Consider the following 16,196-nt stretch of genomic DNA (forward strand, 5'->3'; position numbering starts at 1 on the left):
GGCACCAGGTACACAGAGTGTACAGGCAAAACACCCATAAATTAAACAAACAAACAAACCACAAAACCCAAAACAAATAAACAACAGATCTCATGTGAGACAGACATAGTGATGCACATGTATAACTCTTAGCATTTGGAAAGCTAAAGCAGGAAGATTGCTATGGGTTTGAGGCCAGCCTGGGATACACAATAAACTGTTTCAGCTAGGGACATCCTACAAAAAAAAAAAAAAAAAGCTGGGCGGTGGTGGCGCGCGCCTTTAATCCCAGCATTTGGGAGGCAGAGGCAGGCGGATCTCTTTGAGTTCAAGGCCAGCCTGGTCTACAAGAGCTAGTTCCAGGACAGGCTCCAAAACTACAGAGAAACCCTGTCTCAAAAAAACAAAAACAAAAAACCCCTCAAACCACAATGTGTATGATTCCATTAATATGATTCAACTATAATATTCAACTGTACTATGCAAAAAGGACCATCTCTTTCTCAGTGTGTGTGGGTAGATGATATGAATAAGGAATTGAACACAGATTACACGTGTCCAGTGATCTACCATTATAGTCCTAGCTTTTCTTTTTAATTTGAGACAATATCTTGCTAAATTGCCCAGGCTGGCCTCCAAATTCACTGAAGTACCCCTGTCTCAGGCCTCCAAAGGCTGAGACATCTTACATCCAGCTTTGTTGTTTTTCTGTGGAGTTTCTTTTTTTTTTTTTTTTATGGAAACACAGTGACATCATTTGTAATTACTAATTTTACTTATTTTTTAATTTATTTATTTATTATGTATACAATATTCTGTCTGTGTGTATGCCTGCAGGCCAGAAGAGGGCACCATACATCATTACAGATGGTTGTGAGCCACCATGTGGTTGCTGGGAATTGAACTCAGGACCTTGGGAAGAGCAGGCAATGCTCTTAACCGCTGAGCCATCTCTCCAGCCCCCTCTGCTATGGAGTTTCTTTTCTCCTTTTTCACTGATATATTAAGAGGACAAAGGCAGGGTCAAGAAGAAATAAACACATTCATTTTAACCCTTCTTTCTAGTCAAGTGTAATCCCAGGATTGGGGGAATAGAAACAGAAAAATCAGGATCTCAGGGTTATCTTTAGCTACACAGTGTGTTCTATGCCAGCCTTATTACAAGAGACTCTATCTCAAAAAAACAAAACAACAACAAAAAACAAACAAAAAAAAAAACCAGGACAGACAAACAATAACAAAAAATAGTTAAGAAAAGTTAAAGTATTCACCAGGGGCATAAGATAATCTTCACTGTAGGGATAAATTTACAGCATCACTTTCTCCAAGTAACTCTGTAGCTATTTCCATTTAGATAAAACAATCTGAGCAGAAAATCATTTTTAGTATCTACTATATAAAGCATGTTCGTGTTTTCTAGAACTATGTAAGATTAAAAATCTCTGGGGCTGGAGAAATGGCTCTGATTCCTCAGAGAACTAGGTTCAATTCCTAGCACTCACATGGCTGCTCACGAATGCCCTATAACTCAAATTTCAGGGGAACTGACGCCCTCTTCTGGCCTCCATGGCACTAGACATGCACATGATACACATGCATACATGCAGGCAAATACTCATACACATTTTTTAAAGACTTTAAAGGAGGGGGGAATAAATGGGTGATAAACTGATCTTGCTTAGAAAAATTATCTATCTCTAATTAAAGTGAGGGGTGTTTCTGAAAAGAGCTCTATTCATATACTGTAAAGATTTGTCACTCATATTGGCTTAATAAAATGCTGACTGGCCAGTAGTCAGGCGACCAGATTAAGAGAATTCTGGGAAGAGGAAAGGCAGAGAGACAGAATCACCAGCCAGATGCACAGAAAGCAAGATGGGAATACCTCATGGAGAAAAGGTATCAAGCCATGTTGCTAAATATAGACAAGAATTATGGGTTAATTTAAGTTGTAAGAGCAAGTTAATAATAAATCTGAGCTAATAGGCCAAACAATTTAAAATTAATATAAAGCCTCTGTTTCTTTGGGACTGAACGGCTGCAGGTATAGAAACTTCCATTTATACCTCTATTCTGAATGAACAACTTCAGACAAATTTCTGCAGTTCTGTGTATACATGTACACTAATTTTTCTATACCACATCAGTGGGATGAATCACTATTATTTGGCTTTCACAGGAAATAAAAAACAAAGGAAAACTATGACAAATAGGCAAAGGCAGGCATTAAGTTTTTGATTCAAGTTTTAAGTTTGAGTTATCATATAGAACCTTTAGTTGGGAGTTAGAAGACAAGTGTGTTAGTTGATTCTGTCATTTATCTGTGTAATTTTTTTTTTTTTACCAAATTGTTTTACCTTTGGTAATCCATTTGTTCATCTTTAAAATGAGGATGAAGATACTTTTTTTTAAAAAAAGGTGTATTTACTTTATGTGTATATGTGTATGACGGGAGGCTGTGATCCATCTTTTCTGTATGCTAAGAACAAAACTCTAGTTCTCTCCAAGAGCAGCAAGCACTCTTAACCTCTGAGACGTCTCTTCAGCTCTTTTTTTTTTTTGAGACAGGGTCTTACTATATGGTCCAGGCTAGCCTTTAATTCCAGACAGTTCTCCTCTGGCCTCAGTCTCCCAGTACTATAAGATTATAGGTATACCATGCCCAGTTGAAAATAGTTTTTATATGTTTAGCACTTCTCAAATTGTAAAACCCTATACAAATTTGCAGTCACATATATATGTGTGTATATACATTTATATATGTGTCTAGACATAAGTTTGTGTCCCACCTGATCCCATAGTAATTCAGTCCCAAAGAAACACACAGAGGCTTATATTAATTATAAACTGTTTGGTCTATGGGCTCAGGCTTATTAGTAACTAGCTCTTACAACTTAAATTAACCCATAATTCTTGTCTATGTTTAGCCACGTGGCTTGGCACCTTACTCAGTGAGGCATTAATGGTGTAGGAGGTTCTTCTCTTCATGTGTTGCTTTCATTGGTTAATGAATAAAGAAACTGCTTTGGGCCTAATAGGGCAGAACTTAGGTAGCCCGAGAAGACAGAACTAAATGCTGGGAAGAAGGGCAGAGTGAGAGACATCATGGATCTTCTGCCTGAGACAGACACTGGTTAGAATCTTGCCAGTAAGCCACAATCACGTGGCAATACACAGATTAATAGGAATGGGTTAAATTAAGATGTAAAAATTAGCCAATAAAAAACTAGGGCTAATGGGTCAAGCAGTGTTTTAATGTATACAGTTTCTGTGTGGTTATTTCAGGTGTAAGCTAGCTGGGCGGCCGGAACAAACAAGGGACCCTCTCCTTGTAACAGTTAGGGCCCAATCCTTGTAACACATTCTCATCTTGTGTCCTCTGTGTCTGGCTGGTGACTTACTCTCTCTGCTTTCCTCTTCTCAGAATTCTCTTAGTCTGGTTGCCCCGCCTATACTTCCTGCCTGGCTATGACCAATCAGTGTTTTATTAAACCAATATGAATGACAAATCTTTACAATGTACAAGAGCATTATCCCACAGCATATGTGTGCATGTATATAAACTATACTTTCAAGCTTTCCAATATTAGTCAAACTTAACAAATATTTGTTGCTCTAAATCAACAAACTAGTCAACAAGCAATTCAAGACTCAGTAGCATCAAAGATAAGCAAATACAGGTTGATTTCCAAGAATTCACTGCTGAGAGAGGACACTAACATTACAGATAAACAATTACCATAAAAAATTTCAAATCACGTAATTTCATAATAGGGACTTAAACCAAATGCTACTGGAGCCTAGCAAAGATATGAAGTAACCTCACCTGAAGGAAAAGGTGCTAGAAAGGAGCAACAACTGACCTTGGATAAAGAGGTTGATTACTGAGATCTTGTCCAAGCACAATATATTATGGAGACTTATAATAGTTCCATCTTACAATTGGATCTTCCTCAATAATTAAAACCAGTGTTAAATGTGTATACCTGCCTTACTATAAGTCTAAAATAAAGATATTCTAAAAGATCCTTTCAGCTCTAAAAGGATATAATTTCACCAGTCAAACTGTGGTTAAGTATACACACTGAGAGGATTTAGGACAGTAATAAGCCAGAACTATTTAAAAGAGGTGTTCTCAGACTTGAGAGATGGCTCAACGATTAGGAGTACTGGCTATTCTCCCAGAAGACCCAGCACCCACAAAGTGGCTCGCAATGATCTGTGAGTCTAGTCAAGGGGATCTGACATCCTCTTCTGGCCTCTCCAGGCTCTGCACACATCCAATGCACAGACAAACATGCAGGCAAAGCACCCACATATAAAGTAAAATTTTAAAATAAATAAATAAAATCGGTGTGTTTTCTATTAGTCATTTTTCTTGGTGTTAAAGTCCTGAGGATACCACTTATCTCTGCCAGAATAAGCTCTAGTCCTAGCCAAATGGAACCTGGAATGAAGCACACAATGCAGGATGCTTCAGAATACTTGTGTACACTGTAAAGATGCGTCTCTGCCTAAGGAGGCTTCTGATTGGTGTAATAAAGAGCTAAACAGTCAATAGTTAGGCAGGAGAGAATAGGTGAGACTTCTGGGCACACAGAGAGAAACGGGAAGGAAAAACCGAGGCAGAAGCTTGCAGATTCACCAGAGAGACACAAAGAGGAAACAGGAGAATGAAAAAAGGTATGCACATGGCAGAATGTAGATTAAATAAACATTAATTTAAGTTATAAGAGCTAGTTGGGGAAAAAAGCCTAAGCTAAGACCAAGCTTTCATAATTAAGTCTCTAAGTTGTTATTTGTGGCTGGAGGGCCAAGAAAGTCTGGCTACAGCAGGAAAGGCAAGAAGTGAGGCATTTAGCTCAGCAAAGATGTTGTTTAGACCAGTAAGCAAACAGACAGTATATAGGAAGTAACAATGTTTATATAGTTTTATTTCCAAGTAAATTTGGAATTAAACCAAAGCCAGATATTAAAATTTATTCTTCCATAGAATGAAGTTGCTGTCTTGATAAACCACTCTTAATATCTATGGACTAAGAAATAGCTCAGCAGTTAAGAGCACTGGCAGCTCTTGCTGAAGATCTGGGTTTAGTTGCTGGCACCAACATAACAGCTCACACTAACTTACATCTGTAACTCCAGTTCCGGGGATCCGACACCCTCTTCTGTCACTGAGCATTGCACACAAGTTGTACAAGTGCATACATGTAAGCAAAACATCAGTATCCCTCAAATAAAAATGAATAAAATTTAAAGCACACATACACACCTATTTGCAAACTACAAATGGTAGAACAACTCTAATCCTGGACTTTGGAGGCTGAGACAGGAGAATTTTGAGTTTAGGACAAATCTAGATTATACAGTAAGACCCTGTCTTAAAAAACCCAAAGCACAAATAAATAGAAAAAAAAGCTGAGGGAAGAGCATGATGGTAGAGTACTTGTCTACTCTGGGAGGGGTGGTAGAGTACTTGTCTACTCTGGGAGGGGTGGTAGAGTACTTGCCTACTCTGGGAGGGGTGGTAGAGTACTTGCCTACTCTGGGAGGGGTGGTAGAGTACTTGCCTACTCTGGGAGGGTGGTAGAGTACTTGCCTACTCTGGGAGGGGTGGTAGAGTACTTGCGTACTCTGGGAGGGGTGGTAGAGTACTTGTCTACTCTGGGAGGGGTGGTAGAGTACTTGCGTACTCTGGGAGGGGTGGTACAGTACTTGCCTACTCTGGGAGGGCCCTGGGTCTAATTTCCAGCACTGAAAGAGAATAAACTGAAAAGTTAATTGAACCTGTTTGCCCAAAGAGGTCAGTCTAAGAATTATTAAGGTTAAAAACCTTAAATACTCACAGTTGAATTAGTTCGAAGAATGACTCCACAAATAGACACTATGAAATCATCTGGCTCACTAAATGATTATTAAACTTCTTAACAGTGCCAGTTGTTATAAAATAGGCCCAGTACTCGGGGGGCTCCCTGATCTAACCGTAGCCTGAAAGCAGGACAGAAGGAAGAGCTCCTCTTACCCATCGATGATATTCTCAGGTGGGTGCTTCTCATCACTTGAGGTAGCCAGAATCACTTCAGTCCCTTCAGTGCTCGAACAGAGATCAACCTTCCTCATCTCAAAGTGTTTAACCTGAAAATTTGATAAAAATACAGTAATAAAAAAGCAAACTCTCGACTCTCAACACAAGAGAAAGCAAGGCTGTTGCCTGACACACAGTTTAACAACCAAGCTATTCAAAATGTGGGAGGAACTGGCACGTGTTTGCGCTGCAAACTCTTGCCTTCTCCCTGGAATGACCCATAAAATACGATCCCCACTTCTATACTCCACAAAATGTCTTTGACTACTTTTAACTGACACCATTATTCTGCTTCTAAAATTAAAACCCTCAGTTATTATATAGAGATAGTTAACAACCTATAGTGACATAAATAATGGGTGTTTTTTTTTACTGTAGTTATCTAGCTGTATTTATGAAATATTTAAAATTTAGAGGATAAATACAGGTATTTTGTGAGTATCTATACCCTTACCAATCCAAGTATCAAACAATATTTACTTCGGGGGTTTTTGTTTTTGAAACTGGGTCACTCTGTAGTCCAGGATGGCCTAGAACTTATAGTAATCTTCCTGCCTCAGCCTACCAAGTGCTAGAATTACAGATGTGCTTCACCATGGTTGGTTTATGGCTTGGGCTTTGTTTTTGATACAAGAGTTGCCTACCTAACTGTAACATGCACAAAAAAGGGACCAAATCATAAGCACATATTCAACAAAGCTTTGCAAAGCAAACACATCAGGGTAAGGAAGTATTAGAGCTTGTGAGAAGTCTTCCTCACCCCTTCCTGATCCTACCTCTCCTTCCTCCCTACAAGAAATAGTGGTGCTATTTCTAACACAGTGGATTAATTCTGTTTAAATTTCATGTATGTGAAATCTTAGTTCAGGCTTGTTGGTGTCTGGCTTCTTTCCCTGTTATGTTTGTAAAGTTTATCAATGTCACATGCGGCACTGTTGAGTACAGTTAGTTACAGCTGCAGCACAGGCCCATGCAGGTCACCTGAGATGAGATCAAAGAAACAAGCTCTTGTCAAGTTTCACCGGAAACTGGTGTTAGCTGAAAAGCAAAGAAAGGTTTCTTTGGTTTGGGGTACAGAAGAGACAAACCCAATGAAGGAGAAGTTACACTTACTAAGTTATTTGAAACCAGAAGTAAACTGAACATTTAAAATCGCCATGTGGTCTAACCCAGCAGAACTGATTTGTCTCTTCCCCCGCTCCCAAAGGAAAAGTGTGAAAGATGTGAACTCTCCCGGGGGAGACTACCTATTTACTCCACCTTCTGCTGAGATACTGCATCAAGTAAGATTAGAAGCAGCTCAATAGATGAATGTAGCACAAAATTCTAATTGTCCTTAATAATAAAAACTCAGAGTCAGATACAAGGGGGTGAAAGTTAAAGGCTCAGAGAAGCAAAGCAGCCAGCCACTAGAAAGTTCTTACTTCTACCAATGCTCAGAATAAAAGGGTGACATCCCTTCTCCATGAATATTCAGACTGAATGCTATCTCTATGAAACCTCAGACTGCATCTTTGAGCTCCTGTCTCCTTCCGCCTTATATTCCTTCCTCCGCCCAGCCATATCACTCCTGTCTCCACCTCCCTAGTGCTAAGATTAAAGGCACAGTGATCCAAAGTGCTGGAATCACCCTTGTGTGAGCTGTTTCTCTTTGAGACTGGATCAATTTAGTGTAGCCTAGGGTGACCTTGAAACTCAGAGACCTGTCTACCTCTGCCTCCTGAGTGCTGGGATTAAAGGTGTGTGCCACCACTGCCTGGCCTCTATGGCTAACTAGTGGCTTAGCTCTGCACTTTGATATTCAGGCAAGCTTTACTTGTTAGATTACAAACAAAATTATCACTACAATAACTCAAGTGCTGGAGTTACCCATGTGCTAATTTATATTAGAATATACAAAAATAACTATATATAAATCTGTTAATTTAGAAAAACATCAACAAAATGGATGAACAGAAAGTGAGTTTTACAAGACAAATGAAAACTCAAAAGAAACAACACAGAAATTCAGAAATTTAAAAATACAGTTATCTAAAGCTTTTAAAAAATGCTAGCTAGGCTTAACATCAGATAGAATTTAGCATTAAACAAGATGGCTCAGTCAGTAAAGGCGCTTCCAGCCACACCTGATGTGGCTTTAATCCCAGAACACACAGTGGAAGGAGGAATCAGCTCTGCAAGTTGTCATGACTTCCACGTGTGAACCATAGCATACACATGCACACCAACACACAATAAATAAATAGAAAAAAGTAAAGATTAGTGAACATAAATATGGGCTGAAGGTGTAATGTAATGGCAAAGTACTTGCCTAACATAAAAAAGAGAGATACTCAGCAGTTAAAGCACTTGCTGCTCTTCCAGAGGATTCAAGTTTGGTTTCCAGCACCCACATGGCTTAGAGCTATCTCTACCTCCATCTCAGGGGATCTGACACTCTTTTCTGGTCTTGACAAGCACTCACACACATATGACATACACACAGAAACACAGACATAAACAAAAATAAATCTTAAGAAAAACCACAAGTGAAGGGAGCTGGAGAGATGGATCAGTGGTTACCAGCACTTGTTGCTCTTGTAAAGGATCCAGGTTCAGTTCCCAGCCTAACTATCATCTGAACTCTGGTTCCAAATGGTCTGATGCCTTCTTCTGGCCTCTGGGGGCACTAAATGTATGTGGTGTACAGACATACATGCAAACCAAACACCCATTCATATAAAATAACTTAAAAAAACAAGTGAACAGAGCATCAGAATTATAAAATAAAATCCAACTAGTCTGAAATATGCACAATTGGAATTGGTATCTTAGGAGAAAAAAGAATAATGTAAGAAAAAATCATGAAGAAAATATGGCTAAAGTTTTCATCAAATCTAAAATATAAACTCACAACTCCAAGAAATTCTGAACTTTAAGTCGAACAAACACATAGAAGATTCTACTTAGTCACATTAGTCAATAGCTGAAAAAACAAAAGCAGTCAGAGCAAAAACCACAACACCACACTTCAGGAAACCCCAACGCCTCCAGAGGTGGGCTTTACTAATGGAGGCACTGTCAGTCCAATCAAGAGCAACCATCACGGTAAATGGTTCTAGGCTAGATCTAGATCTGTGAAAAAGAATGAAATACACGAGAGATGAAAAATACACTGTTAACAGAATAGCTTAAAAATTTCTCAAAATAACTACTGCCTGGGCTGCAAGTGTGACTTAGTGATATAGTACCTGCCTTATATACAAGAGGCCCGGGCCGATATCCCCAGCATCAAAACAAGAACAACAGAAAAAACCCAAGTCTACTGAATGACCTAAAGGTAATAGCAACTGAAAGTAGGGATGATGCAGAAGCAGCTAATACAAGCCTGGTGGTGGCACATGCCTATAATTCAAATACTCAGGAGGTAGAGCTAGGAAGGTCAGAAGCTCAAATTTATCCTCAAGCTGAACACCAATCTGGGCTATACAAGACATTTCCCAAAAATAAAAAATAAAACAAAGCAAGAAGAAGGTAACAAAATTGTACTTATGGATCATGTTAGTAAAGTTCTTAACACTGAACATGAGTAATACAATATTTTGAATTAATGAGGATGCAGCTCAGTGGTGGAGTACTGGCCTCACATGCACACAGTCTTGGGTTAGATCTCAGCACTGGAAAACCAGAGACAGACAGACACACTAGGATGTTGAGGATGCATGTCATAATCCTAGGGTTGTATGATAACTAATAACGATCAAACCAACAAATAAAGAAAGAAGGCTTCTCTGGTTTAGATGCCGGAAGTCTGGTCTCTAGTCTCTACTATAAATATACTGTATGGCGGTGGGACCTTTAAGAGATGAAACCCACTGGGAGGTGAACAGGTCACAATAGGTCTCCTAGAGGAATTATTAATGCTAGACTCAGAGAGTAGGTTGGGTTTTATAGAAGTGGGTTCATTCCTGTGAACAGGCCTGGTCCCTCCTCTCCTCTTCCTTCTCTTGCCTTGTGATCTCTCTCTCCCCGCTACATGGTATCACCTATGAGGTCATCACCCAAGCCAAGCAGATGCTAGCATGTTCTCTGCCCTCCAGAATGGTGTGCTAAATAAACTTATTTTCTTTACAAATTACCCAGCTTCAAGTAATTTATTATAGAAATACAAAACAGGCTAAGAAAAAAGCTAACAGAGAAGATAAAAATGCAATACCAGAAAAATACTTGACTATACTGAAAGAGGGCCAGAACACAGAGTTAAACAAAACACATTATTTCCCCACTTACCGTTAGTATATTAAACATTAGATTAGGTTGAATTTAAAAATCAATCAAATAATATTTTCAAGAGACATTTAATTTAATAAAGACACAGACTGAAAGCAAATGATAGAATATGGTATGCTTTGTTTTTATTCTTTCTTTCTTCTTAGCCAGAGTCTTTTTAAGCAGTCTGAGCTGGCTTTGAACTTGCTATGTAATACACACTGACCTTGCATGTTTGATCTTCCTGATTTATCTGTCCTCTTATGTGCTATGATTACAGGCCTGTGTGACTACGCTTGACAAGTATGCATTTTAATATTTAGCAAGGTTAAGTCTATTTAATATTTAAAATTTGTTTGGTACTATACTTTGAACCTTAATAGAAACAATTCCATTAAATGTATAGATTGAATTGGAGAGAATTGGCATGGTTCTATGAATAAGTGTCATGAAGCTAGTGTATATATGCATTCACTTAGGACTTTTTAAGTCCTTAAAAAAATTACAGTTTTATCAACATCTTTCTACCTCATCCTAGATTTTTTTTAACTTTTGGTCACTATAGTTTCTACTGCTACTGTAAAGGGGATCTTTATAAAAAAAAAACAACACTCAATGGGCGGTGATGGCGCATGCCTTTAATCCCAGCACTTGGGAGGCAGAGGCAGCTGGATTTCTGTGAAGGAGATCAGCCTGGTCTATAGAGTTTCAGGACAGCCAGGGCTATTACACAGAGAAACTCTGTCTCAAAAATAAATAAATAAGGGGGCTGGAGAGATGGCTCAGTGGTTAAGAGCATTGCCTGCTCTTCCAAAGGTTCTGAGTTCAATTCCCAGCAACCACATGGTGGCTCACATCCATCTGTAATGAGATCTGGTGCCCTCTTCTGGCCTGCAGACATACACACAGACAGGATATTGTATACATAATAAATAAATAAATATTTATAAAAATAAATAAATAAATAAATACTCAAAATTTCTTATTCTTAGCCAAACAATGGGTATTTACCACATTTTAGCACTAAATGCCACTGATGTTTCGCTGATGTTTTATTAGATTATTGTAAGAATTTTTGTACTAGTTTGTTAAGCTTTTCTTTTTAATATGAATAAGCATTGCACTCTGTCAAATACATATATTAAAATCGTGTTTTTAAAAATGGTGTTTTAAAAAACCTATTTATGAATGTTTTTTTTTAGGTATGAGTATACTCTGTTTGCATGTATGCCTGCATGTCAAAAGAGAACATCAGATCCCATTACAGATAGTTGTGAGCCACCATGGGGTTGCTGGGAACTGAACTGAACTCAGGACTTCTGGAAGAACAGCCAGACCTTCATATGGCTTTTCTTTTCTTTCTTTTATTTGGTGGGGGATGTTTCAAGACAGGGTTTCTCTGTATATCTCTGGTTGTCCTGGAACTCACTCTGTAGACCAGGCTGGCCTCGAACTCACAGAGATCCTCTTGACTCTGCCTCCCAAGTGCTGGGATTAAAGGCGTTCGGTATCACCGCCCGGCCCATATGGCTTTTCTTAAGGGATTAATGTGATAAATTAAGTAAAATGTTTCTAATGCTAAGTATTCTCAGGTCCCGTCCCCCGACCCAAAGTCTACATGTCCAAGAGTATTATGTTTAGCTAAAGATTTGCTACTTTCATATTTTAAATTTTTCCATTTAATCAGTTTTATAGCCCTAGGATTAAGATGATATTTCAAAGGAAATAAGGAGCTAAAAAGGTCTTTCCCTAGCTATTGGAACAATTTTATACAAAGTAGGGATTATTAAAGGATGGAGAAGCAGTTTAGTGGGAAAATACTTGCCTAACATGTTGTCTAGGTTTGGTAACACACACACACACACACACACACACACACACACACACACACAAACAGGGGAGGGCAGTATTTGATCCATACCTGGGTAATTGTTTGTGGGGCCTGCTTTTGTTGTTGCCGTTTGTTTGAGACAAGTTCTCACTATGCTTACAATGCTGGCCTCAAATCTGTGATTCTCTGGCAGCAGCCTGCCTAGTGCTAGAATCACAGGTGTGCGCCTGTGTAACATCCAGAGCAGCTCTAGAGCAGTCGTTTCACTATTTCAAATTTGATAGTTCAGCAACTTTTTATTATTTCAAATTTGGCAGTTCTACTCAGGATTTCTACAACTTCTTGAATTAATTTTTATATTTTAAATATGTTTAAATAATTTTATTTATTATTAAGAGTGTGCATACATGACGTTTATGTGGGTGTGAGCTTCATGGTGGCTGGGAAAGTCAAGACAACTTTAAGACCTTCTCTCCTTCTACCTTTATGTGGTTCTGGGGTACTGAATGCAGATGGCCCAGGCTTATGAACCAAGCACTTTCCCAGCTGAGCCATCTTGGAGGCGTTATATTAATTACTGATAACTTTTAATTCATTTATTTTCAGTTTTTAGATTAGTATAAAGTTCACTTTCTCTTATAGCTTATAAACCAGTATCAATAGTGCTGACAGCCGTAGTTATACTGTGAAAGCCATGTTCTAACACTTCCATGTGCACTTTTCTTGACCAAACTTACCATGACCTTCAAACTATTGATAGCAGAGAACTAGCAGTGTATGAATATTGCTAATCCTTACTATAAAGAGGAGAGAAATGGAGAATTCCTACATATATGTTGATGGACCTAGATATTAATTACAAAAAATTCTCAATTTATTAAGAACTGAAAATGTTGACACAAGTAAAATTGCAGGTAATAATAACAATAACTACCAAGTTACACCAAAGTATTTTTCTTTCATTTCTTAGAGTTCCTATCAATTAGGAACATGTTTGTTCTGAAAATTTTAACAGATACTTTCTTTTCTTTTTTTTAACAGATACTTTCAAGATATACTTTGGACCAGGAAAATATGGGCTGAATGACAATACTTTAAACAATTATTTTTAACTCTTTGAACAGCTATACTAGGAGAATAATTATTAGTAAAACAAAATAAACTTGTGGAAGATTTATTTTATTATCCTATTTCACACTTCCTAAATTTTAAATTTATCTTTTACAGTGCTAGGAATTGAACCCAGCTACAGAGGAAGATCCTAAGCACCCCCCCATCATGGGATTAAGTAAAGATATTTTAGATAACATCTTTGTTAATTAAGGATATAAAAAGCATGTTTATCAACCCTGCAGACAGCCCAAAGCTGAGATGTCACCTTATATGCTGAATGACAGAACTGACCATCAGAAAGAAACGGGGGAAGGATAGGGGTGTAGTTCAGTTGTACAGCAGGTGCTTGGCATGTTCATGACCCTGGGTTCCATGAGGAGGGGAGAATGAGCCAGAAAAAGTTTCATTGGCACAAGGTCACGCTCATCCATTTATATAATGTCTGTGGCTGCTTTTGTACAGCAGAAATGAGTAGTTGTCAGACTATAAAGCCTAAAATACTATTTGACCCTTTGGACCCTTGACCTAGATGTATTAAAATTTAACTGGTTTGGTCCACGGCAAAATCAACACAAGACAACACTGTTCCAAAGGTAAATTTTTTTTTTTTTTTTGGTTTTTCGAGACAGGGTTTCCCTGTAGTTTCTAGAGCCTGTCCTGGAACTAGCTCGTGTAGACCAGACTGGCCTCGAACTCAGAGATCCGCCTGCCTCTGCCTCCCGAGTGCTGGGATTAAAGGCGTGCGCCACCACCGCCCGGCTCCAAAGGTAAAATTTTAAAATGCTATTTTAGATTATACTAAAAGTTAGGCTGGGGGGTGTAGCTCAATGGGAAAGTGCCTGCCTGGCAAGCATGAGATCCCAAGTTTGATTTCCAGCACCCCAACAAAACACAATTTAAGAAGTTAAAGAGGCACTACATTCCATCAAATTCTTTGACCACCAACCAGCAAGGAGCCCACGTGTGCTGAGTGCCAAGGCACTATACCAGCAAGTATTAATGCAACCTGTAACTGACATTTGGTTCTTGTCAAGCTGATAATAAACACACAAATAGTAGCTGGGTGCTACCAGTGTGATTCACATCTAGACTACTGTGCTCAGTTCTAGCTAGAGCCTTTTAAGGGCATTATGAAGTTCTATACTGTTCAGGGGAGAGAAAATGTTCAGAGTATGTTCCCCCTCCCTCCACAAAAACAAATGTAATAAGAATATAAAGGAACGAACATCTTAAAAAGTTACAGTGCCCCCGGCAGTGCATCTACTAAAGATGCACGTCCTCTGCCAAGGATGACACATTTGTGATGTACTTTCTAATCCTACTTTTGCTAGATGAATTGACATGAATGTCTCAAAACAGGTAAATGCAGTATGTATATTTCACTTGGATAAAAATGGGTAAGGGAGAATCAACCCGTTTAAGAAAGGGATGATGTCACCTATACTGGGAAGGTGAAGGCTGGAGGATTGGAATGGAGTATAAGACAGTACTGGGTTATAAGAGAACTGTTCTCAAATAAATAAATAAGAGTTAACATTTGGGGAAGTGTTCTCATATTGATGTATATAGTAGATGAATGGGATACAGTGTGTACTCTTCAAATGTTCAGTTCTTGTCTTACTTCATTCTTAAATGATCTAAGATGTCTATGGAAAGAGCAAAAAAGTGCTTTAATATATAATGTATTCTGTACCTTCTAAAACAATCAGTATCTGTTCTGTTAGACAAGGAAGAAAGGGGTAGAGATTGGATTTCCACTAAGTTTTGTTGCAATTAATGAGAAAAGAGGCACACCAACCCCAAGTTTGCCCATGAAGCCATTCAGTAGACATGTTTCTATAGCTTCAAGATGCAGACATGTTTGAGGACATGCTTGATCTAAGGAAGCATGAATTCTCCTGGGGAACTCTCTATTTGTATAGGGTAGGCGCTAGGGTATCATCTTTCTGTGTTCTACAATCAGGGACGCCGGTGCCTTATCCTTCACCAGGGCCATCTGTTTACTTCTCTTGTACACTGCGTGGCCACTTCTTTCAGAAAACCTCTGGGTCAAGTCCTGAGTTGATTTTCTTGTTGGCCAGCGCCCTTGCTCTTAAATCGGCACACCCCAAATCTTTTCCTATACCATCCACTGGTAACTCTTGTGGAAATTTTAAAAACGGACATCCTCTGTCCCCCAGGGTGGCGGCCCAGACACAGTCCTCTCACCTCCTCCGCAAGCCCCAGACCCAAAGGATTTAAAATAGCCTAAATGCACCCATATAGACTTTAAATATAATTTGTAACAGTTTGAGTTTGGACGATGCTTATGATGTCTTACATTTAGGTATATTAACTGTGATTTGTAATTTTTCTTCCTTTTGAGGGGTCAAAGCATCATCTCAGGTCACTAAAAGGTTCTTGGGGAGGAGCCTAGGTCTCCAGGACAGAAAGAGGCCAGGCCCTCTCCTAGCAACGTCGCCGCACCTCCCGCGGTCGCCTGCCGCGCATCCCCTCACAACCCCTCCGTTCCCGTCTACAACCCTCCGCCCGCTCCCGCCACGCCACCAGACTCCCACCTCTGCTGTGCCCGCCCAACGCGCAGCGCAGACCCGCACGCCTGGGCCTCGGGTAGCTCAGCGAAGGGACCGTCGGCTCGCGATGCCCGCCCGCAGCACCGTGCCCGGCTCCGCCCCGCTCCGCCCCGCCCCCGCCTCGGCGGACTTCCCAGGCGCGCGCCCGGCGCAGCTCCGCCCCGCCCCCTCCCGGCACTGGACCCGCCCCGATGCGCCACCTCGCTGGCGCGCCTTTCCTCGGGACAACCCTTACCCGGCTCCGCGACGCCTCGGGGGCCCCGCAGAAGTCTCAGGGGACACGCCCCCGCGCGGGCACGCACGCGCGCCGTCCATCCCCGCCCCTTCCACCCTTCCCCGCTACTACCCAGCTCGCTCGGAGCCTCTG

General features: G+C 39.9%; 1 protein-coding gene across 4 annotated transcripts in view; it reads right to left on the reverse strand.

Annotated features, from left to right (window-relative positions):
• Hspb11 (heat shock protein family B (small) member 11) overlaps nucleotides 1–16,196 on the reverse strand; it is a 28,346-nt gene that overhangs the window by 11,830 nt on the left and 320 nt on the right. For 2 of the 4 annotated variants that reach the window (XM_038332855.1, XM_038332854.1), the window contains exon 2: nucleotides 6,002–6,114. In XM_038332855.1, the coding sequence (XP_038188783.1) occupies nucleotides 6,002–6,099 (98 nt within the window). In that variant the 5' untranslated portion in view covers nucleotides 6,100–6,114. Of the gene's footprint in view, nucleotides 1–6,001; nucleotides 6,115–15,814; nucleotides 15,930–16,064; nucleotides 16,102–16,196 lie in introns of those variants that run through there. The other 2 variants (XM_038332856.1, XM_038332853.1) reach the window with 2 other exon arrangements.

Source organism: Arvicola amphibius, chromosome 6 (genome assembly GCF_903992535.2).
Source record: "Arvicola amphibius chromosome 6, mArvAmp1.2, whole genome shotgun sequence".
Classification (NCBI taxonomy): domain Eukaryota; kingdom Metazoa; phylum Chordata; class Mammalia; order Rodentia; family Cricetidae; genus Arvicola; species Arvicola amphibius.